At 44.4% G+C, this 22,759-nt stretch overlaps 1 protein-coding gene across 3 annotated transcripts in view; it reads right to left on the reverse strand.

Moving 5' to 3' along the window:
- DCC (DCC netrin 1 receptor) overlaps positions 1 to 21,080 on the reverse strand; it is a 1,035,978-nt gene extending 1,014,898 nt beyond the window's left edge. For all 3 annotated transcript variants that reach the window (XM_063960065.1, XM_063960057.1, XM_063960048.1), the window contains exon 1: positions 20,470 to 21,080. In XM_063960065.1, the coding sequence (XP_063816135.1) occupies positions 20,470 to 20,560 (91 nt within the window). In that variant the 5' untranslated portion in view covers positions 20,561 to 21,080. The remainder of the gene's footprint in view (positions 1 to 20,469) is intronic.
- Between the last annotated feature and the right edge of the window lie 1,679 nt (positions 21,081 to 22,759).

Genomic DNA, 22,759 nt, shown 5'->3' on the forward strand with positions numbered 1-22,759 from the left:
GGGGACGTGGTGAGGCTAAGTGGGAAGTGGACACAGGGGATGTGGCAAGACTAAGTAGGCTCTTTGTTCAGGGGGGTGATGGTAGATTTGAGTCAATGAGTCTCTGCCCCGCTGTAATGACATAGGCACATTTACTAACACTGTAATGACATACTGTAGGCACTACCATGATCATGCAATTCCCATCTTTGGCCGCCCAATTCGAGAAGAAGGCAACAGCTGGTGTCTGGGAGATATGCCCACTCTTGCAGGAATCCAGGAGAGCCACCTGAGATTTAAGAGTCTTCCAGACATTCCGGAAGGGTAGACAAGGATGCTGTTATGGTACAGATGGGTCCACGGTTATCTTGACTAGTTTTCTGTGCCTAGGCACAACATGATTTATTAGCATAAAGTCATAAACCCTTCATCTATTGTTCTCAGCTGCAATACAATACAGAGAACAATACAGCAGGGGATTAAGTCTGACTGGCCAGTCTCAGTTAATCCTATTAAAGGTCAAGATAAATGTGGACCCATCTGTATATGACACATTACATTCAAACCTTTAAAGCCTTTTCATAGGTAATCAATTTTAGTTTCTAGATGTCAAGGAAAAATCAAAGTTACATATTTGTATTCATAGTCTTAGATATGCCTGACATGAATGCTCACAATTCATGAAATATGTAAAACCACATATATATTTGGTTACTTGTATGTGCCTCAGACCAGCAAGTTGCAGTGGACTTTGGAGTGGAGTTGTGCTAACATAGGCCCTCATTCCGAGTTGTTCGCTCGCTAGCTGCTTTTAGCAGCATTGCACACGTTAAGCCGCCGCCTACTGGGAGTGAATCTTAGCTTAGCAGAATTGCGAACGAAAGATTCTCAAAATTGCGAATATAAATTTCTAAGCAGTTTCTGAGTAGCTCGACACTTACTCTGCCACTGCGATCAGTTCAGTCAGTTTCGTTCCTGGTTTGACGTCACAAACACACCCAGCGTTCGCCCAGACACTCCCCCGTTTCTCCAGCCACTCTCGCGTTTTTCCCAGAAACGGCAGCGTTTTTTCACACACTCCCAGAAAACGGCCAGTTTCCGCCCAGAAACACCCACTTCCTGTCAATCACACTCCGATCACCAGAACGAAGAAAAAACCTCGTAATGCCGTGAGTAAAATACCAAACTTCTTAGCAAATTTACTTGGCGCAGCCGCAGTGCGAACATTGCGCATGCACAGTTTGCGGAAAATCACTGCGATGCGATGAAAAATAACGAGCGAACAACTCGGAATGAGGGCCATAGAAGTAGGATCCGCCTGTCCGGGATTCCTCTGGACAGTCTGGAAAGCAGAAGCCGGACTCCTGGATGTGTGCAGGAATGCCGTAATGGGGTCTGGTGCCGGTGATATCACTGTGTAAATATGATCTTCAAAGCGAGTTGCTATTTCACGAGGCAATTTCTCTGCATTCAGTTTAAATTCTTATTTTATTATTAGAATCAATTTATTCTAGTCCCAGTGCTAGAATCAGAAAGCTCCAATTCATGGCAATATTTAACAGTTGTACGTTACACATTTCACAGCTAAAGAAACATGCATTCAACTCCCTATCCATTTATACTACCAATTACCCTATCATTGGACTCTCATGGTACAATTCCAAGGCTATAAAGATCACCATAAATTGTGCGTTAACAGCATGTTTCCCCTTTCTTCACAGGTGGCAGAATATCAGCCTTTCAAGAATTGGTCAGATGAATTTCTACAAGAGGACTTACAGATTTATATTTCGGTGTGGAGGGGAGTATTGGGGAAGGGGGGGGGGGGTCAGTTAGCCCCTGTAGCATTAATGGATCCAGCATAACTGTTATTTTAAAGGGAAACTGTCATTAGCAGTGAGTATAATATATATTTATGCACAGATATGGAGGCTGGTTCTGAGTTGGGAGCAAATCATCCTTGCCAACCGCATGACAGAAGGGTGCGTCAGGTCAGAACAACGGGGGGCGGCAGAGGCGGACGGAGCTGGGGGCATGATGGTGCAATTATGTCGTAGTGGCCCACTACGACATAATTGCACCATCACGTGGTGGGGTGGAGCCACGATGACACCATTCATTGGCCACATGGACTGTCTCCGCCCACTTGCTTTGGAATTGGGCAGCCGCAGCCTTGTGGAAGCCGTGTGGCTACAGCGTCCAGGAGACTCACCTAGTCTTCCAGACAGGATACCCACTCGCAACCCAGAGCATTTGTATGGTTTGCTGAGTGACTGCATGGTTTGCTAGGGGCAGTTGTATACACACTCACCGTATGGAGTTTATCAGTGGTGGCAGTGGAATAGCTAATATACCTAGTAGCGGTGGCACAGTGGATGTAGGGCACACTCCCTGACTTTCTGCCTGCCCAGTGTGGTGGTGTGGGTGGGGGCATGATGCAGCATATTTTGGCAGAGTGGTTGGGGGGAGGGGGGAAGATTACTGGCACTGTAATATGGGTGTCTGGCTACAATGATGTGGGTCGGTGTGAAACACATCATCAGCTGCCCGGGCTGCCTACTTTACTCTGAAAGGGGCTGACAGATCTGGGCAGCCATCGGGCGGATGTGGGCAGGCGCTAGGAGCTACACATGAGTTTCGGAAGCCTCCCTGCCATTCCGAGAGAGTTGGAACGTATGATATAGGATCTCTGTGGGTCAACTATTCTGCAGGAGATACTCAGATGCACAGAAGCACAGGCGGTAGGTCGCTATTCTGGCAAAGAGCTGCTCTGGGTATTAGTGCCCGCTGGCTGTAGCAGGTTATAGATGAAGCACAGAGTGTGCCTCTAACAGATGGTTTGGTCTAGAGCCATGAGCAATGCTAATGTATTGGACAACCCTTGCGATGCTGTTATTTATGTACAGTCATCATTACAGATGTGTGTAAAGCACCCTCCTCTGTCAATACCTCTACCAATGCCAGATCGCAGGCAGAGATCATTTTCCATGTGATGCATTTGGCTTCAAATGGGCAGATCTATCTAATCTAGCCACACACGGGAATGACAAAGTGCGACAAGAGTCCCATTATTCTGTGCTCACGCCAAACAGTGAGTCCTGTTGGGTGAGGACAGTAGAATATGGGACATGTTCAAAAGTGGTGGAGTCAAGTAATAACATAGTGTCCGGTATGTAATACCGGCGGTCAGGAGACCAACGCCGGAATCCTGGCAGTAAGCGCAGCGAGTCCACTCACTCGCCATGCTTCGGGCCCAGTTGAGAGCTTTGCTCACCACACTTTTATATTCCCCCTCAGGTGGTGGTGTCGACCACCACCCCAGCGAGAACTCTGTGCTTTGGACTGCAATCCGACCGATGGCATTGACCGCTGGGATCCTGGCATCCAGTAAATTAACTGCATTCCAGTAAAACAATACAAGGAGCACTAACTAAAATATTTCCTAAGCAAATTACCATTGCAAAGCTCATTTCTTATTTATAAGCAAAGTTATTTTTTTTAAATTAAAAATAATGATTATTTCAAACTGAAAATTGTGAAGAAAAGAAGACTTTATATGTTCATCATACAGCCTTAATAAGGTCCTCATAAGGCTATAATCATTGGAACACAACATTCAAATTAATGATAGGACAGGTCAAGACGCTGATTCTAAATTCATTAGTGACCCAATTTTTGTTGATGAGCCAGATGGCTTTGCGTCCTCCATGTATCTGGTAATTACCCGTATTCAGCAGGAACAGACGTGTTTGCTCATAGAGTAATGCCTGTCACATACTTTACTTAACTCCAACAACTGTTCTCGCATTTTTCACATTTTAATTTAGGATGACCTTTGACTACTATGTTATGCTGCTGGGTTGTTAATATGTCTGTAACATATTCATAAAAGGAACGCAGGGAACATCTTATCCTTTTTTAGTTACAATTACTGCTTCTGAATAACAATGGCTAAGGATGTGTACCGGGGCAATCCATGCTGCGATACATGCGCTATAAAAGCAATTTATTTCTTCATGTCGGGAAAATTCTGCCTGCTTCTGCCAGTAGCAAGTACAAGAGGTGGGGCTGCAGCGCAGTCCAAAATTCAAATAGGGGAGCCGCACCAACTGCCAGTGAGTCCTGGCCGGCGATGTTTGACAGTGTGTGGGATGGCAGTTGGCGTGGCTCCCCTATCTGGATTTTCAACTGGGCTGCAGCCCCAGTTCTGGAGCAGCCACTGGTCATAATGCTTTATGGGGCCATTTGTGGGGACAAGGTTCAATACTCATTGTCAGCTGCCTAAGATTTCGGACCATAGGGCATACCTCCCAACTGTTCTTACTCTGCTAGTCAGACACTGTGGTGATGTCCCACCCGTGGGCTGCAGTGTCCCGTGGGCAGTGGTGGTGGTGGTGGGGGGGGGTTGTGGGAGCCTATGATCACTTCTTCTCTGCAAAGCAGTGAGTGGTCAATGAATAGATGCTGGGAGATGACCGGAGGAGAGACAGAAGCCTGCTTAGCTGCTCGGAGGTGATGTGCATGCCCCCAAAATTACAAAAACAGGGTGGTGCCATGAGCCCACGCCCCTTTATTGGTGCACTCCTATGGAACGTGAGGGTCCCAACTTAATGACACCACATGGAACGTGAGGGTCCCAACTTAATGACACCAAAAGTTGGAAGGTATGCATACAATAGGGCACTTAGGAGACTGAGGGGCTCAGATTTCGTCTAGTCATGTTTGTATTGGGGTTAATGTGACAAATGGCAAGTGGAAGGGGGCCCTAATGTTGCTTAGGGTCCCACGCGTTTTAATTCAGAATTCTTTGGACTAGTCTTTTTGGAGACATGTATCAAGACTCAGAGAGAAATAAAGTAGAAAGAGATAAAGGCCCTCATTCCGATTTGATCGCTAGCTGCCGTTGTTCGCTGCGTAGCGATCATTTTTAAAAATGGCAAAACTACGCATGCATATGGGCCGCGGCGTACGGGTACAAAAAGCATTGTTGTTTTGCACTGCTTCTAGCGACGATTCCATTCGCACAGCCGATCGCAAGGAGATTGACAGGAAGTGGGCGTTGTGGGTGTCAACTGACCGTTTTCTGGGAGTGTTTGGAAAAACGCAGGCGTGTCCATGCCTTTGCATGGCGGGTATCTGACGTCAATTCTGGGACCTTCATCGCAGCAATCATCGTACAGAATAAGTAACTGCAGGGCTGGTCTTGTTTTGCACAAAATGTTTTATGTACCCGCTCGGCTGCACAGGCGTTCGCACACTTGCAAAGCGAAAATACACTACCACGTGGGCGGCGTCTATGCGTTTGTCCGGCTGCTAATAGTAGCTAGTGAGCGATCAACTCGGAATGAGGGCCAAATTACGGACCATTCAGCTCCCACAGTAACTGCCATGTTACAGGCTGTGTTTGAAAAATGACAGTTAGGAGTGCTGTAAATGGGGGGCTTCAAAAGAGGCCACACCCCCTTCCAGTGAGGCCATGCCCTGTATTGATCTAAATGGTGTCTCCCTGCAAGGTCATGACCCTTCCCAGTGAGGCTACCCCCTGGACTGATGTAAATGGGGCCTTCCTACAATGCCTCCCACGAGGCCCTTCCCATGAGGTGGCTTTTTACCTCAACAGGTACCAGTTTATCTCTCTCAAGGATTTGATACATCCCACCCTTGAACTTTTTATGATCCAGGCAACAGCAAATTGTATTGCGATGTCAAATGTATCAGCAGACCGGTACTAGCAAAATCTGCATGAAATCATTAAACTAAAAAGTTGTTTGTGAAAGTTGAACGCCATTACATTTTAACAAGGAAACAATTTCATTACTGAGTCAATATCACAGTCTGATTTGATTACTTTGTTTTCTTTGAAAGTAACAAAAAATCTGCGACATGAGCGCTTGGCATAGATGCACACACACTGCCAATGCTGGGAGGTTTTGACGGGTGTCGAAGTAGACTACAAGGTTTATCATTTCCTACAGACTGGCATTTAATGTCATTATTCTACATTTGCAAAGAGAGAAATATCAGGCACGCTGCACTACATCAATAATTGATTTTTTTTTAATGCACATGGCTGCAGTTTCCTGATGTATATTTCCAAATTCACTGAACTAGTGTTAATACAAAAATGACAATAACCACAACTAAACATTAATTTGAAATTAGAAGGGGCTGGCCGCATTCAGGAGACTACGAGGAACCCTAAAGTAAGGTGGGTGCTGGGTTTTCTTGGTGTGGAAATCAGCGAGTCTACTATATGCAAAAGGAGTGCTTAGGAGATGACTTTTTAAAATGCTTTTGTATGCCCACGTATGACTTATAAATGTCTAGGCTAAGCTCATTGTAACGTACTGCATTCATGCGGTTGCATTCAACCAGCCAAAAATGAAATGTCAAAGTCGAAAAATATTCCAGTACACACATCACGTACAAACCACACACACATGCCCGCTGCGCATGCACTTGTTCCGCCATGCGTGCACATATTAGCAAATTGCGTGTGGTCGCACCCACGGTCCTGCACGGTTTGAGCGTGGTATGAGTAATTACAGTGGTGTTTGTACTCTCATGGAAAAGCCACAAAGACATATCATAAATCTAATATATATATATTGTATAAATCCCACACTGTCTGCGTTAACCTTTAAATAGCATGAAAATCAGTCACACACAAATTAAAACTCCAAGAGACTTAAATACAGTGGCCTTATTTACACTAAGCTTTGAAATTCTATAAAGAAGGCATACACCTTTGTTTACGAAAATAGCCAAGTTTTTATTTAAAACAATGAGTACTGAATTGTCATTGTCTCACCTGAAAGTAAAAACAAACGAAGTGACAATACCCAGGAACCGATTCTGTTCAGAAAATCAGAAACAATAGCTAACCACAACAAGACCAGACAGATAGAAATTTAAGATATTAACATTCCTAGTCTAAAACCCATGGAAATGTAGGTGTTCATATATATATATATATATATATATATATGAATTAATAAATATATAATTCCTAACAAATTGTAATAGCAGGAGTATGTGTGTACGTGTAAATATATATATATATATATATATATATATGTATATATATATATATATATATATATATATATATGAATATGTGGATATATGTATATCTTGAAGATTGAAATAGATAATCGTATCATGTGTGGGATCATATTGTTCAGAGACACGTAAACATTAATCTGGTGGGAATAAGAACATTATTAAATATTACCTCATTAAGTTATTAATAATACCAGATTTATGATTAATGTGATGGGTTTAACTGATCATGGGGCGGGAACTCAGATGTAAACAACAGAAACCACATCTCAAGTCCTAGCCATCGCCCACTTCTTGAACTGACCAATGGTCCCCGGTGCACAGGATATGTCCCACCCCCGAACCAATGGAAGAAGAGCACACAGTGTCTATTGTATTATGTTTTGATCTACTGAATAAAGAGCGAGCTGCAGGCCAGGTCACTATCACAAACTCTTAACGCTTTCAACCTGATTAGCGGAGGACCGGGACCGGGAAGCGCACGCGATTATTCACACGTATGTACATTGACTGTAGCCATTATTCTTGTGAATCTAAAAACAGAGGGTTGTGTTGATCTGCGCTCCTAATTTATGCAGCTGACAATCTAATCGGGTTACACCATACCCGTGGGATCATATGTAGAAAAAAGAAGTGAAGATTGCCTGCGCTGAATCTAATACTTTATGTATAGACAGTAAATTGCGGGTATAAAGATTATCCGTCCTGTTCAAGTGTGATATACCATTTAATACCATATGATCTAACAAAACACTTATATTAAATGGCTGGTATTAATCAAACTATCTTCATCATAATATATCCTTATAAATAAAACCGTTTTCATGGATAACCACACTTCAGCTTGGTATCACTCCGTGGCTTGCCCTGCGGGCAGAAACTTACTTTAGTGTTCTCACGCGCAGTCACAAAAAGGTATCTTTTCCTCGGAGCTCACTATGTGCAGTATGGTTTTCCAACGTAACACCCACTTATGTGCAATCAGGTTTATAACGACACACCAGACTTACATTTTATTTCGGTCTCGCGTGCACCAAAAGGTTTCTTTAGGTCCCCGTTTCTTTAATGGACTCAAGCAGAACCGTATGGATCCAGAGATAAAAGTTTTATTTTAACATAAAATCCGGTTAAAATCCAGGAACATCTTTTCAGTCACTAACAGGAAAGTCCAATAGCACGCCTAGCCCAGGTGTCCGTACGTGCTGCAGTCCACGTTCGGCGCCGGGGCAACAGATGGTAAATGCGGCTCGGGTTCTCCCTGAAATGGCTTCCGGAGCTCCTGGAGGTGACGGCCTCAACGCGTTTCAGATAATACCTTATCCTTTTTAAAGTATTAGATTCAGCGCAGGCAATCTTCACTTCTTTTTTCTACATATGTAGCCATTATTCTGTTGTAGATTTATCTTGTTAGCCTGTAGTGTATAATTTGTACTGTTTTACCTTTTGAAATAATCCACTGTGGCCTTAGAACCCTGTGGTTCAACTACATATCTGTGTTGTGTCCTCATTTCCCTGCTAGGGTTTAAAGCGTATTTAACTGTATAAGGTTTATAAGTATTGATAAGGTGTACGCACTGCGGGTACTTTATACCGTCAGCGCTACTTAAGGTTTAAGGTATAACATCATTGCAGTGCTTTGCTGCATAAAGGTTTAAAGTGTAACCATATTATTACATTGTATTACTAATAAGGTTTAAAGGTTATCAATTGTGTGCGCGCGCTGTGCGTACTCTGTACACTCAGCGCGGAGTGTGTACGCCAAGTACGTACCACGTACGGGACTCTGTACGCAAATAGCGTACAAAGTGCGTAGCGTGTGTATTCAGGTAAAAGTGTATCTAGAGGTATAGCTTTATGGTTTAAGATAATATCGACATTATCAGAATATATATGAACGTATATCAATCAAAACAATTTATTCATTTTTTTAAATTCATTATCGTTGCCTAGCTATACGCAACTTTAGGGATGGGAGCGCAAGGTGTGTGGTGGGGTATGGTGCTGAGAGACCCCAGGGATGGGAGCGCAATGTGTGTGGTGGGGTATGGTGCAGAGAGACCCCAGGGATGGGAGCACAAGGTGAGTGATAGGATATGGCACAGAGACACCTCAGGGATGGGAGCACAAGGTGAGTGGTGGGGTATGGTGCAGAGAGACCCCAGGGATGGGACCACAAGGTGAGTGGTGGGCTCTGGTGCAGAGAGACCCCAGGGATGGGAGCACAACTGTGTGGTGGGGTATGGTGCAGAGAGACCCAAGGGATGGGACCACAAGGTGAGTGGTGGGGTATGGTGCAGAGAGACCCCAGGGATGGGACCACAAGGTGTGTTGTGGGGTATGGTGCAGAGGGACCCCAGGGATGGGACTACAAGGTGAGTGGTGGGGTATGGTGCAGAGAGACCCCAGGGATGGGAGCACAAGGTGAGTGGTGGGGTATGGTGTAGAGAGACCCCAGGGATGGGAGCACAAGGTGAGTGGTGGGATATGGTGCAGAGAGACCCCAGGGATGGGAGCATATGGTGTGTGGTGGGGTATGGTGCAGAGAGACCCCAGGGATGGGAGCATATGGTGTGTGGTGGGGTATGGTGCAGAGAGACCCCAGGGATGGGAGCATATGGTGTGTGGCGGGGTATGGTGCAGAGAGACCCCAGGGATGGGAGCACAAGTGTGTGGTGGGGTATGGTACTGAGAGACCCCAGGGATGGGAGCACAACTGTGTGGTGGGGTATAGTGCAGTAAGACCCCATAGATGAGAGCCCAACTGTGTGGTGGGGTATGGCGCAGAGAGACCCCAGGGATGGGAGCACAAGGTGAGTGGTGGGGTATTACGCAGAGAGACCCCAGGGATGGGGTGCAGTGAGACCCCAGGGATGGGTGTGAAAGGTGTGTGGTGGGGTATGGTGCTGAGAGACCCCAGGGATGGGAGCGCAAGGTGTGTGGTGGGGTATTGTGCAGAGAGACCCCAGGGATGGGACCACAAGGTGAGTGGTGGGCTCTGGTGCAGAGAGACCCCAGGGATGGGAGCACAAGGTGTGTGGTGGGGTATGGTGCAGAGAGACCCCAGGGATGGGAGCACATGGTGTGTGGTGGGGTATGGTGCAGAGAGACCCCAGGGATGGGAGCACATGGTGTGTGGTGGGGTATGGTGCAGAGAGACCCCAGGGATGGGAGCACATGGTGTGTGGTGGGATGTGGTGCAGAGAGACCCCAGGGATGGGAGCACATGGTGTGTGGTGGGATATGGTGCAGAGAGACCCCAGGGATGGGAGCACAAGGTATGTGGTGGGGTATGGTGCAGAGAGACCCCAGGGATGGGAGCACAAGGTGTGTGGTGGGGTATGGTGCAGAGAGACCCCAGGGATGGGAGCACAACTGTGTGGTGGGGTATAGTGCAGTAAGACCCCATAGATGGGAGCCCAACTGTGTGGTGGGGTATGGCGCAGAGAGACTCCAGGGATGGGAGCACAAGGTGAGTGGTGGGGTATTACTCAGAGAGACCCCAGGGATGGGAGCACAAGGTGAGTGGTGGGGTATGGTGCAGAGAGACCCCAGGGATGGGAGCACAACTGTGTGGTGGGGTATAGTGCAGTAAGACCCCATAGATGGGAGCCCAACTGTGTGGTGGGGTATGGCGCAGAGAGACTCCAGGGATGGGAGCACAAGGTGAGTGGTGGGGTATTACTCAGAGAGACCCCAGGGATGGGAGCACAACTGTGTGGTGGGGTATGGTGCAGAGAGACTCCAGGGATGGGAGCACAAGGTGAGTGGTGGGGTATTACTCAGAGAGACCCCAGGGATGGGAGCACAACTGTGTGGTGGGGTATGGTGCAGAGAGACTCCAGGGATGGGAGCACAACTGTGTGGTGGGGTATGGTGCAGAGAGACTCCAGGGATGGGAGCACAAGGTGAGTGGTGGGGTATTACTCAGAGAGACCCCAGGGATGGGGTGCAGTGAGACCCCAGGGATGGGAGTGCAAGGTGTGCGGTGGGGTATGGTGCAGAGAACTGCATAATTACAGTCACACCCACTGCTGTACAATGTGACGCTATTTGGCATTGTGATGCAGTGAGTGGTGTCATAATGATGTAATTGGTTTAAACCAAAGATGGTCTACTGTCCTGTAGATGTGCACATGTGCAGAAGGCAGAGTGAGTTTGGGCATGAGCAGTAGCACAGTCACCGTGTCATTGTTTCTGCCTGTGATATATAGGTGGTCATTCCGAGTTGATCGCTAGCTGCCGTTGTTCGCAGCGCAGCGAACAGGCTAAAAACGGCTTTTCTGCGCATGCGTATGGGACACAGTGCGCACGCACGACGTACTTTCACACATGCCAATGCAGTCTCACACAAGGTCTAGCGACGATTTTCAGGCGCACTGTTGGCCACAGAGTGATTGACAGGAAGTGGGTGTTTCTGGGAGGTAACTGACCGTTTTCGGGGAGTGTGTGTAAAAACGCAGGCGTGTCGGATAAAAACGCAGGAGTGGCTGGGGAAACGGAGGCGTGGCAGGCCGAACGTAGGGCGTGTTTGTGACGTCAAAACAGGAACTAAACAGTCTGAAGTGATCGCAAGCTAGGAGTAAGTCTCGAGCTACTCAGAAACTGCACAATCTTTTTTTATAGCAGCGCTGCGATCCTTTCGTTCGCACTTCTGCTATGCTAAGAAACACTCCCAGAGGGCGGCGGCTTAGCGTTAGCACTGCTGCTAAAAGCAGCTAGCGAGCGAACAACTCGGAATGAGGGCCATTATGCATCACCAAACATCAATGGAACACACAGAGAAAAAAAAAGCACGTTGTTGACCACCATCGCAAATCCGAGATCACCAAATCCGTCTCCAGTGGATAAGAAACATCGATGGTTGTGAGCCATCGGTTTCTGATGGTCATCCCTACTCTTTGGAATTTAGGAGAGCTCCCCAAACAAGAGCAGGCAAGTACTGTATGAAGTAAAAGTGGATATTATTGCAATGTACGTAGGTTTGGATTAGGCCAGAATCCTCAGCTCCACGCCGAGCGGCCTTTATTATTCATGCAATGCTTTGAGAGAATCATGTAGTCTTTTTTTTCACCGGGCCTCACAAAATCCCGATATCGTATTAGATGCAGCAGTTAAAAATATCTATAAAACTACTTAGCATTACAAACAGCAGTGAAGCCCTGGCAATGTAAGTGAAGAATCCAGCGTGAGAGACTGGACGGGAATGTTAAGCAGGGAAGATCACAGCGGCGGGTATTCAGGTATGAGGTAAGCAGCAGATATTGTTTTTTATTGATTAAATCAAATCATTCCCTCCAGGAAGAAAACATCAGCCGCTGATACCACTCACAGCTGATCAGAGGTGGACACTAACAAGCAGCGCTCAGTCTCGGCCAAAAGACCATATCGACTGAACAATACACAGCAAAGTGAGCATACATTATGGAGTAACAGATGGGGTAACGCTGCACATAAAGAACGCCACATGGCCTATCTGCAGCAGAAAAGCCATGGTGCTTGTGCGACCGAGAGAACAACACAGGACATTGAGGAAAACTGGTGCAAAGGTAAACTGCTGGTGACCAATCAGACACTGGCTTCCATTTTCAAAATGGCCATAAAGATAGAATGCGATTGGTTGCTATGGGTAACATCACATTACTCCTTTTTGACAGTTTTCACACAGTACAGTACAAGGCTGTGTACATGTGTTTAGTGTATTTCAGAATTCTTAGGCACAGACCTTTGATCGAACACAAATACCTCGCAAGTGATCCGATTTATCTGGGACAGGCCTGATTTGAAGCATACTAATACTCCTTTCGCATCACACAAATAACCTGGTATCGACCTGGTATATTGCCGAGTTGACAAGGGTCCCGCCTGACCTGGTAATTCAACAAGGAAATAAAAAAGGGTTATACCCGGGTTATTACCTGGCTAAGGTGGTCATTCCGAGTTGATCGCTAGCTGCATTCGGTCGCTGTGCAGCGATGAGGAAAAAACATGGCACTTCTGCACATGCGTATGCGGCGCAATGCGCACACACGACGTACTATTACAACGAACGATGTAGTTTCACACAGGGTCTAGTGAAGCTTTTCAGTCGCACTGCTGGCCGCAGAGTGATTGACATGAAGAGGACGTTTCTGAGTGTCAACTGACTGTTTTTAGGGAGTGTTCGAAAAAACGCAGGCGTGCCAGGAAAAACGCAGGCATGGCTGGGCGGACGCAGGGCGTGTTTGTGACGTCAAAACAGGAACTGAACAGTCTGCAGTGATCGCAAGCGCTAAGTAGGTCTGAAGCTACTCTAAACCTGCACAAAAAAACTTTGTAGCCGCTCTGCGATCCTTTCATTCGCACTTCTGCTAAGCTAAAATACACTCTCAGCGGGCGGCGGCATAGCGTTTGCACGGCTGCTAAAAACAGCTAGCGAGCAATCAACTTGGAATGACCACCTAAGTGCAGCGTGAATGGGTTACCCGGTCAATGCGACCTGGGACCTGTTCACAGCATAGGGAGAGGCGGAGCAGAGATGATATCATCTCACAGTGCCGCCTCCGCCCCGCCCCCGATGCCACCGCAGTACACGCCCCCGATGGCAACCAATATGCCACATCGGGAAGCCAGTTGAAATTTTGTCGAATGCCGCGTCGCACCCGGGAAGGACCCATTTCCAATTCCCTAGGGCGACTCTGCATTTGCGATGTGAAAGCGGTATTAGACAGCCCACATGCAGGTGGTTACTGTGGGAATCGGAGCAAACGGCATCACTGAGACCCTGGTTGGTGGAGCACAGCTGTGAATCATGACATCACTCAGAGGGGGTGGAGCTATGATGATGCAATTCACTGACAACTGTTTTATCACACCGATTTCACTAGCAGGTGGGTGAGATGCAGAAGGGTGATCCTGTCTTCCATGGTTGCTACGGACTTCCCAAAATTCAGGAGTAGGCAAGTATGCAGGACCAATAAATGGATGCTGCGCGGGACTGTGACTTGTCGACAATAAATGGGCGTTTGGAGAGGAGGGGATTCAGGTTCAGCCTAATGCTTCATAAGCACTAAGCTCACCCGCATGGTGGGGTGGCCACTCCTCAATCATGATGTAAATGCAAAATGATTTGCTGTCCGAGAAACGCAAATTTATTTTGTAATCTCTGTCTGATATGCTATAAGCACAATATATATACTCTTCCTGGTTGCTGCGGGACAAATATGGGAATATGCGATAATGCCCTTTAACCCTTTAATAACTAGGTTATTGAATATAGACCACATACAGTACATCAATAGATCAGTTGTCCTGAAACTCGGTCCTCAAATCACCCTAACAGTCCATGTTTCAAAGATGTCTATGGTTTAGTAGAGATGGTTAAATCAAATCGACTGAAATACTAATTAGGTGACCTGTGGTCAAGCATGGGTATCCTTAAATCCTGGATTGTTAGGAAGCCCTGAGAACCAAGTTTGGGAACCTTTGCACTAGACCCTTTGTCTGTCAAATTGCATTTTTATTTTTTAACACATCTATAGTTTATGGTTTTCCACTGTTTGGTGATTTTGTTCTTGTGTTATCTTATAACTCTTTCACACCACAAAAATATTGACACGGTATATTGTCAGGTCAACACAGGTGGCTGTGCGGTGTGAAAGGGGCCATGGATGATTTCCCGGTAACTCAACCCAGGAATAAAGAAGGGTTATACCCCGGTTAAATACTGGTTCAGGTGCAGTGTGAATGGGTTGCCAGGTCGATGTGACCCGGGACCCTGTTCTCTGCATAGAGAGAGGCAGCGTGGAGATGATGTCATCTCCCAGCGCTACCTCCGCCCCTGATGCTGCCTCCGTCCCCACCCCAGGAGGGAAACCCGACTGGATCGGGATGGCGGTGTGTAGGGTCCAATGCCAGGTCCCACCCGTGAATGACCCATTTCCAATTCCAATTTCAATTCTCGGGTGGGACCCGGGATTGCGATGAGAAAGAGGTATCACAAAGTACATGACTTCTCTCTAGCCTCCGTCAGTGCTCTCTGTTTCCAGGTATATTTAATCTACACAGCAAAAATATTCCAGGGCAAGACAACAAGTCTGCCTGATGATTAAACTACATTCTTAAAAAGCTCAGAATACAGTTAAAAAGTGAAGAAGAAAAAACAACAACAATGTATTTTATAAAAGTTACAAATGAGCATAAAATTAGGGCTTATTTGAGGGCGGAAAGCCCTTTCCTTCACAAAGAATGATTCCAGTAACAAATGTTACCAGTGATTAAGATCATTACACAACCTGAGCAAGAGTTGTTCCATTATTTTCTAATTTATTTTTTAAGACCAAATGAATCAATAGTTAAATAAGTATCATAAAGGATTTTCTCTCCAACATACATCAACATATGTGGAATGCGGCAGATGGCCCTATTATATTTCTCCTAGCATGCCTGCCTCCTTTCTTATCACTGGTTCACAGCAAAACAAATGTCTGCTGCAATTAATGTAAGTGTGTAATGCATTTCACCAAACTACTAGGGCTATATTCCAAGATGGTAGGAGCCCAAAAGTGATAAATATAAAAACTAAAAATACTGTATAATAACTCTAGTTACTGGCTGCATAACTGTAGAAACAGCAAGTAATATTTAAGGTTACATGATTTCAATATCCCTGTCATTGATTTAGGTGGATACTTTTTATAGTTCAGTAATGAGGGAGTTCACAGGCCCAGCAGGGAGCCTCCTTTGTTCCTTCAAAGAGACTATAGCTTTAGTAGTACGTTAAATATCAGAACAAAGGACATCAATGTCTATTTTATAACATTGCGAAAGTTTACACGTCACCTATACATAATGAGGCTCATTAACACGCTACAGGAAACACGGATTGCTTCTTTCGGTTCTTGAAATTGAGGTACAAGGTCCACTACCAGATCCTTGAAAACGTCCATGAATAGCCTCCTAGATTTTTGGGATTATTGATCCAGCAGACAATCCACATTGTGGAAAGAGTGGCAGTTTCTTGCTCGCCAGCTGTTGAATGTAGGCATCAGCCATCAGAAACCGGTGGTCCATAACCACTAGTGTATTTGTTCTGATGGAGATGCGTTTTCAGCTCAGTTCCATGTGGACAGTGGTTCCGCTGGTGGTTGGGGATGTCACAGCATGCACTATGTCAACTGCAGAGACCCAACACATATACACAAACTATATTTTTCCACTGCACATATGTATGAGCATACCATTGATACTGTAGTTTACACTATTATTGATAGCTCAAGTGTCTGTATATGGTATAGGAGGTTTGGTGTTTAAATCCCTTGCTTGGAGTGTTGTTTGTTTTAATTAATGATATTAAGTCAGAGAAGGTTGTTAGTACCATGGTGCAAACACACAATACATAATTCCAAATAGAGCACACAGTTGAATGTTTTACTATAGTGCATGTGGTCTGGAGTTTGAATCCCCTTCAGGCAGAGTTGTAATGTTTATCTTTTAATACAGAGAATGATGTACATGTGTATATTGTTTTTATTGTTATTATATTTGAATTTTAATAGTATATACTGAGAAATGGGAGGAGTAATGAATAGAAAGTAGGAGGAGTCTACATTAATTCCCAAATATTAATTTTCATTTTTCATCCAGAGTTCATAAAAGCTCATATTTGAGTGTCTGTTCTGGGTTCCAACTCATTTACACAGATGGTAGTGTTTTGTTAAATAAACCTCTAGAATTAATACATAGATAAAACTAAATTTTATGTAATTTAGTGGTTACAGATTTGCACCTATTAAATAAAACCTTCAATCTTTTCGACAGGGAAACTTTGGTATCGTGGTTATTATCATAATAAAGAAAAGATGCTTATTGTAAATATAAATAAGTTTCTGAAAATTAAATAAACCAGTTCTTTTCGATTACATTGACACTGTCTAAATCATACCTTTAAATGCTTAAAAGTGCACTTCTGGGGCAAAATAAACAATATGCAGAAACCCACCAATCCTTGTTATACTACACCCATGCCGTATTTAATTAAGATCACACTTGTATTCCTATAAACTACAGTATACATCAGGATTATTATGTCTCCATATTCTGTCCACCAGAAATACCTGTTCTGGTGTCTACTCCATTTCCTATCTGGGTAGCACCTCCCTACTGCCAGTGATTCCATTATCCCACTGAGAAGTAAAATCAGTTTTATATAACACTATACTTGTGGAACTAATAAAAACATGGCCCCCGCCACCATGGTTTGGAGGTGAAAAATGAGAACTTGTTTGATATTTGAAGACAACTAAATTGCTTTATATTGACCATACATGGAAATAAACAAGCTATGTCAGACATAGCTGGCCACAAGTAATGGGGATCAGAACTTTAAGACTTACACCATCTTTGATCTAAATGCATGTTCTGGGTTCGGTATGTGTGACTGGTGGGCAGGATGCTGACAGTCACAATACCGAACTGGGTCCTGATTTTTAAAATTCCAACCGGGGAGAGGTAAGTATGCTATCCTCTCTCCCCTACCCCCAACCCTCCACTCCTGCAGCCTAACCCTAACCTTCACCCTTACTGCCTAAACCTAACCTTCCCCCGGTGGTGCCTAAATCTAACCCCCACAGCACGCAGCCTAACCCAATCTCTTCCCCTCTAGTGCTTAAACCTAACCTCCCCGGTGGTGTCTAACCCTAACGCCCCATCCCACCCCAGCAGCCTAACCCTAACCTTCACCCTTACTGCCTAACCCTAACCTTCCCCCGATGGTGCCTAAATCTAACCCGCACACCACGCAGCCTAACCCAAACTCTTCCCCTCTAGTGCTTAAACCTAACCTCCCCCGGTGGTGTCTAACCCTAACGCCCCATCCCACCCCAGCAGCCTAACCCTTGACCCCCTGGGTGGCATGTAAACCTAACTTCCCCCGCAGTCCCTAAACCTAACCTGCGAACTATACTTATGGTTGGGATGTCGGCTGTCGAGATTCTGGCATTGGTCTCCTGATACTGTTGATGAGTTTCGGGATTACAGTGTCGGCATTGATGGGTTTTGGGATTCCAGCATCGGCATTCTGACTGCTTGGATCCTTACAGCCAGAATATTACCCGCATCCCATCTGATACCTATTATAACATGTGCTTGCGACTGGGGTGTTTGGGGTGTGGTTATAACTGTGAATGGTTTTGAGAAGTTCCTACAATTTAAATAATTTACATTAGACCCTAAGAGATCACTCTTCTCTTAACTTAATTTGTTAGTCCGCATTTTAGAAGCCAACTTCTTTGGACTTAAATACTGTAATAGACTATATAGCAAAGCCAGTATAGGAAACATACACTAACATTATATATTAATGCACACTCTCATCAGTAGTCTTAGTACACGGCCCTCGATAGTCCTATAAAAAAGTATTTGATTTGTCCATAAATCACCAGTAGATTTTCTATGGCTCAGCTGGGGCCCATTGATTCATAAAACCCAAGGATTCACACTGAAACAGCATCTGGAATAACAGCATTAGCTCATTTTACAGAGCAGAGATTTGTTTTGTTTTTTAACCACCTTCCTAAAAACTCTTGTGTTCCATTTTTAATTTTCCAACGTTCTCCAGCTGTACCCCTCTTACCATCATACCAATAGACAGCAGACACAACAGCAACGCCTGAACTCTGCACAAGACATTGGGTAGCAATATGGAGAGGAAGATTCTGAGATGTGTCACCGCTGATTCATCCAGTAACACACAGCTGTAAACGTAACCAGATTTCACAGCAAATTTGATAAAAAAAATTTTTTTGGCCAACAAACTTGTTACATTTACTTGTTACATGCAATGTGGTACCCAGGTACATGTGAGGGAGTTGCAACCCTGTAATAAAAAAAGTTTGTAGAAGATTTTAGAAGAAAATGAAAGTTTGTTGTGATTGCACTAACACAAAGTTTCTTTTTGGACTCATCCCACCGGGGTTCCCCATCCATGACTGTTTATTCTCTCCTCCTTTGGCAGTGGTTTAAAGAAACAAAATAGCTTTCTAGAGCAGAGATTAATGTGCATTGGCCAATAGCACTGTCTTACAGGCACAAAATGCTCTTTTACTCCATCTCGCCTGCCAAATAGCAAAATAAGATATACTTAGCTGTGGATTAAGCATGTTGCCTTTATTTGACTAAGACCCTAGTGGTTTATTAATTTCCAGTCTATGTGGCCTTAATGCCCTGTAGAACATGTATGGGGATAATAATACTTGCTGTGTTCTATTTGGCAGAGAAGTACTTATTCTTCCTACCCAAGCCAATGTGGAGCTGTCCACTTCAGCACCACAGCTCAAACTCAACTTGGGCTACCTGCAGCTCCCCTGCTGTTGTATGCATGGTCACGTTGCTCTAGCAAACACATGCTGGGACTTCTAGTTCCACAACAGCTGGAGAGCCACAGGTCATCCTTGAGCCTTATCCCAGAAGACCGTAAGATCCAGTATTTAATGCCCTTTATAGGTCTACCCACAAGGATCATTCTGATAGAAGTACTCACAGATGTGTAATAGAGTGCAAGTGTAAGTATTAGCTCTATAAATATAGATTATTATAATGTAGTGCTGCTGTTTGACAGCAGAGCTGCTACAGACTTGTGCACTGTTGCAGAGCCTGGCAGACCACAGAGTATTAATGGGCTATTGAAACACTACTACAATAATATGGAGCATCACATTCTGGCCATGCATGCATTCCTTATGCAGAAGCCCAATAGCATTTCCAATGCTTAGCACGGCTAGGGCAGAAAGACATTACTATCTCACTGACTGCAAACCTCATGCACATATTAAACAGGAATCAGCTGCCACATGGAACTAGTGTACACACTAAACTCACCCATTTCTCATTGCCCTGTTACACTTTGCAGAGCTCATTTAAAATGACACCATTTTTAATATTTGCAATCCTGCAGGGTTTTTTTTTTCTCCAACAGTTTACACTATAGGAATCTTTAATGGCTATTATCTTATTCACCCTAACCCTCCTTTATGGAAAATGGCCTGAAACATGGGGAAGAATATGTGAAGACCAAAATGCACAATTTCTACCCAAACCAGATGTATTTACTATGTTCAATCCATCAGCTCTCATATCAAACCTCTGGGGGGAGAGAGGCTAAATAATTCATGACAACCTTGCAGGTACATGATATGCAATTTTTATTTTACTCTCTAGATTTTTAATATGTGTGTACCCCCCCCAGCCCCCCCTTTTGCTAAACCCCCTCCTTCTTTAAACCACTGCAGCAAATACTATCTCAAGTAAATCCAACCTGCTGTTTCAAACATTACGATACAGCAAATAAAAAAAAAGTGTTGCAAATGGAATGAAACAGTTCCTGGGAGATATTAAGGCTCATACATTCCCATAGCATGCATGAGACAGAGGAGAATGCATGGGTACTGTACTTACCAGCTAGGGAGAGATGGGAGCTGTGCAGTGTATAAGAGCAGATGAGGAATACCAGCTTTGGTAGTGAATGCAATCCAACACAGTACTCCATATTTCAGCACTTCAGGATAGCTGGACCCTGAGATGTGTACAACACATGTACAGCCCAGCCTTGTGTGTTATATATACTGTAGATGCAATGCACAAACTTAATTTCAGTCCAGCTCGCCACAAACTGCTCAATCCACCTAACTAACTCTTTCTTGGAGGAGGCTGCAGTTCCCAGTAAAATCCATCCAAAGAAAATGAAAAAAAAAAAAGACCCCAAATCCTGTAGAGAATTAAATCCTTGTGCATGAAATCTCCATAGTTAGTTCCATCTTGCAAAGAAAAAATAAAAACATTTAAAAAATGCCCAAAAATTTTTTTGCAATAAAAAAAGTAGCAAATAAATCCCAGATAAGGTGACAGGTTCCTTTTTTGTCTTTTTCTGTAGAGTACAACAGGCTACAAGAGCTGACTTGTGACTGGAGCAGTTCACCAGTGGTTGTATGTGAGCTAAGAGTCAGATGTGTACATCCATTGATCCGGAGACGTAGACGGGCTGGGAGTGAAAATGTGGAGATGGGAAGGGAAAGGGAACAGGATTATAATGAGGATTGCAGTGAAAAGGACAGAATTGACTTTGCTGTGCAGCCTTTGTTCAATGGCACTATGTCCAAAGTTATATGCAAGAGCGCCCTCTATGGGCAAAGATGCGGAACTGACTCCACTCTAAATCACTGGCACCAAGGCATCTCAAAGTAAATTATATCTCACAGTTTGTCACACTGATTCTCCTGTGACACTTGCTTAATTTTATAGCAGGCTAAATCCCATCCAGCTTCACACCATGCAGGTAAGAGAAGGGTCAGCTTACTTTAAACTTAATTAAAACACCATGCCCCCTTTTACTCTTTAATCCAGTGCAGGCAAGTAAGTTTCTTGCAAACGTGTGTTAAGAAAAATAATGCTGCTGCTTTAAATAATGAGAGACTTTGCAAAATAATTAATTTCTTAATGGTTCTGGATTATAATTATATGTGCGGTGAATCCTCTTTAGATGAGAAATAAAGGTTAAATGAATTAGTGAGATTTGTTGATGACTTCCATATAGTTTATATTGGCAATAATTGGCGCTTGCTAAACAATTACAGTTTTAGCCTTTACTAAAATGATATGAATAACTGTTTCCATCAATCTCAATGCAATCTGGAGAATAAAGTCGCTTACTGCGCAGTACTGCTCCGGATTATCTGCATTGAAATTCCAACAATGTAACTACATATTTTTTTCCCTAATATTATTTTTGTATGAAAAGTCTTCTCTCTTTTTATAAAACATGGGGGGTAATTCTGAGTTGATCGCAGCAGGATTTTTTTTAGAAGTTGGGCAAAACCATGTGCACTGCAGGGGAGGCAGATATAACATGTGCAGAGAGAGTTAGATTTGGGTGTGGTGTGTTCAATCTGCAATCTAAATTGCAGTGTAAAAATAAAGCAGCCAGTATTTACCCTGCACAGAAACAAAATAACCCACCCAAATCTAACTCTCTCTGTACATGTTATATCTGCCTCCCCTGCAGTGCACATGGTTTTGCCCAACTGCTAAAAAATTTCCTGCTGCGATCAACTTGGAATTACCACCATAGCACATAAAATGAAATACATTTCAGTTTTTTAATTAAAAAAAATTGTTTTATTACATAAAAAAACTGATCTATGTATTTTTGTCCTCTTCAAATTAACATATTTCCAAATTGATAATAGCATAATTTGCAAATTCTACCCTTTCTGACTCCTTGTGCTGGAAAATAAAGTATATATATGAATGTGGCATCTCATCTGTCTGTTCGGGTTCAGTATGAAATACCGATGTACGGGATGCCGGAAGTCAGAATAACAACAGTGACATTCCATCCATCAGAATCCCGACAGCCCCCTCTAAAGTTCCCTAACCCTCCTCTGCAGTGGCGGAACTAGCGAGCGGTGGGCCCAGGTGCGACAAATGCGACAAAATGCTTTGCCCCCCCCCCCCATCACCCCTGGAGAGGATCTGGTGAGGGGGACCTGCTCAGGGCCAGAAAAATGGATACCTAGCAACAGTGCCGTAACTAGACATTTTAGCACTGTGTGCAAGAAACAAATCGGAGCCCCACCCCTGCATGCAAAACAGGGGCAGTGTGCGCCGTAGGCGCGTGCAAAAATACATAGGGGGTGGCTTCGTGGGGAAGGGGTGTGGCCACAAAATAATACCAATTCATATAACGGTG

Source organism: Pseudophryne corroboree, chromosome 1 (assembly GCF_028390025.1).
Source record: "Pseudophryne corroboree isolate aPseCor3 chromosome 1, aPseCor3.hap2, whole genome shotgun sequence".
Classification (NCBI taxonomy): Eukaryota; Metazoa; Chordata; class Amphibia; order Anura; family Myobatrachidae; genus Pseudophryne; species Pseudophryne corroboree.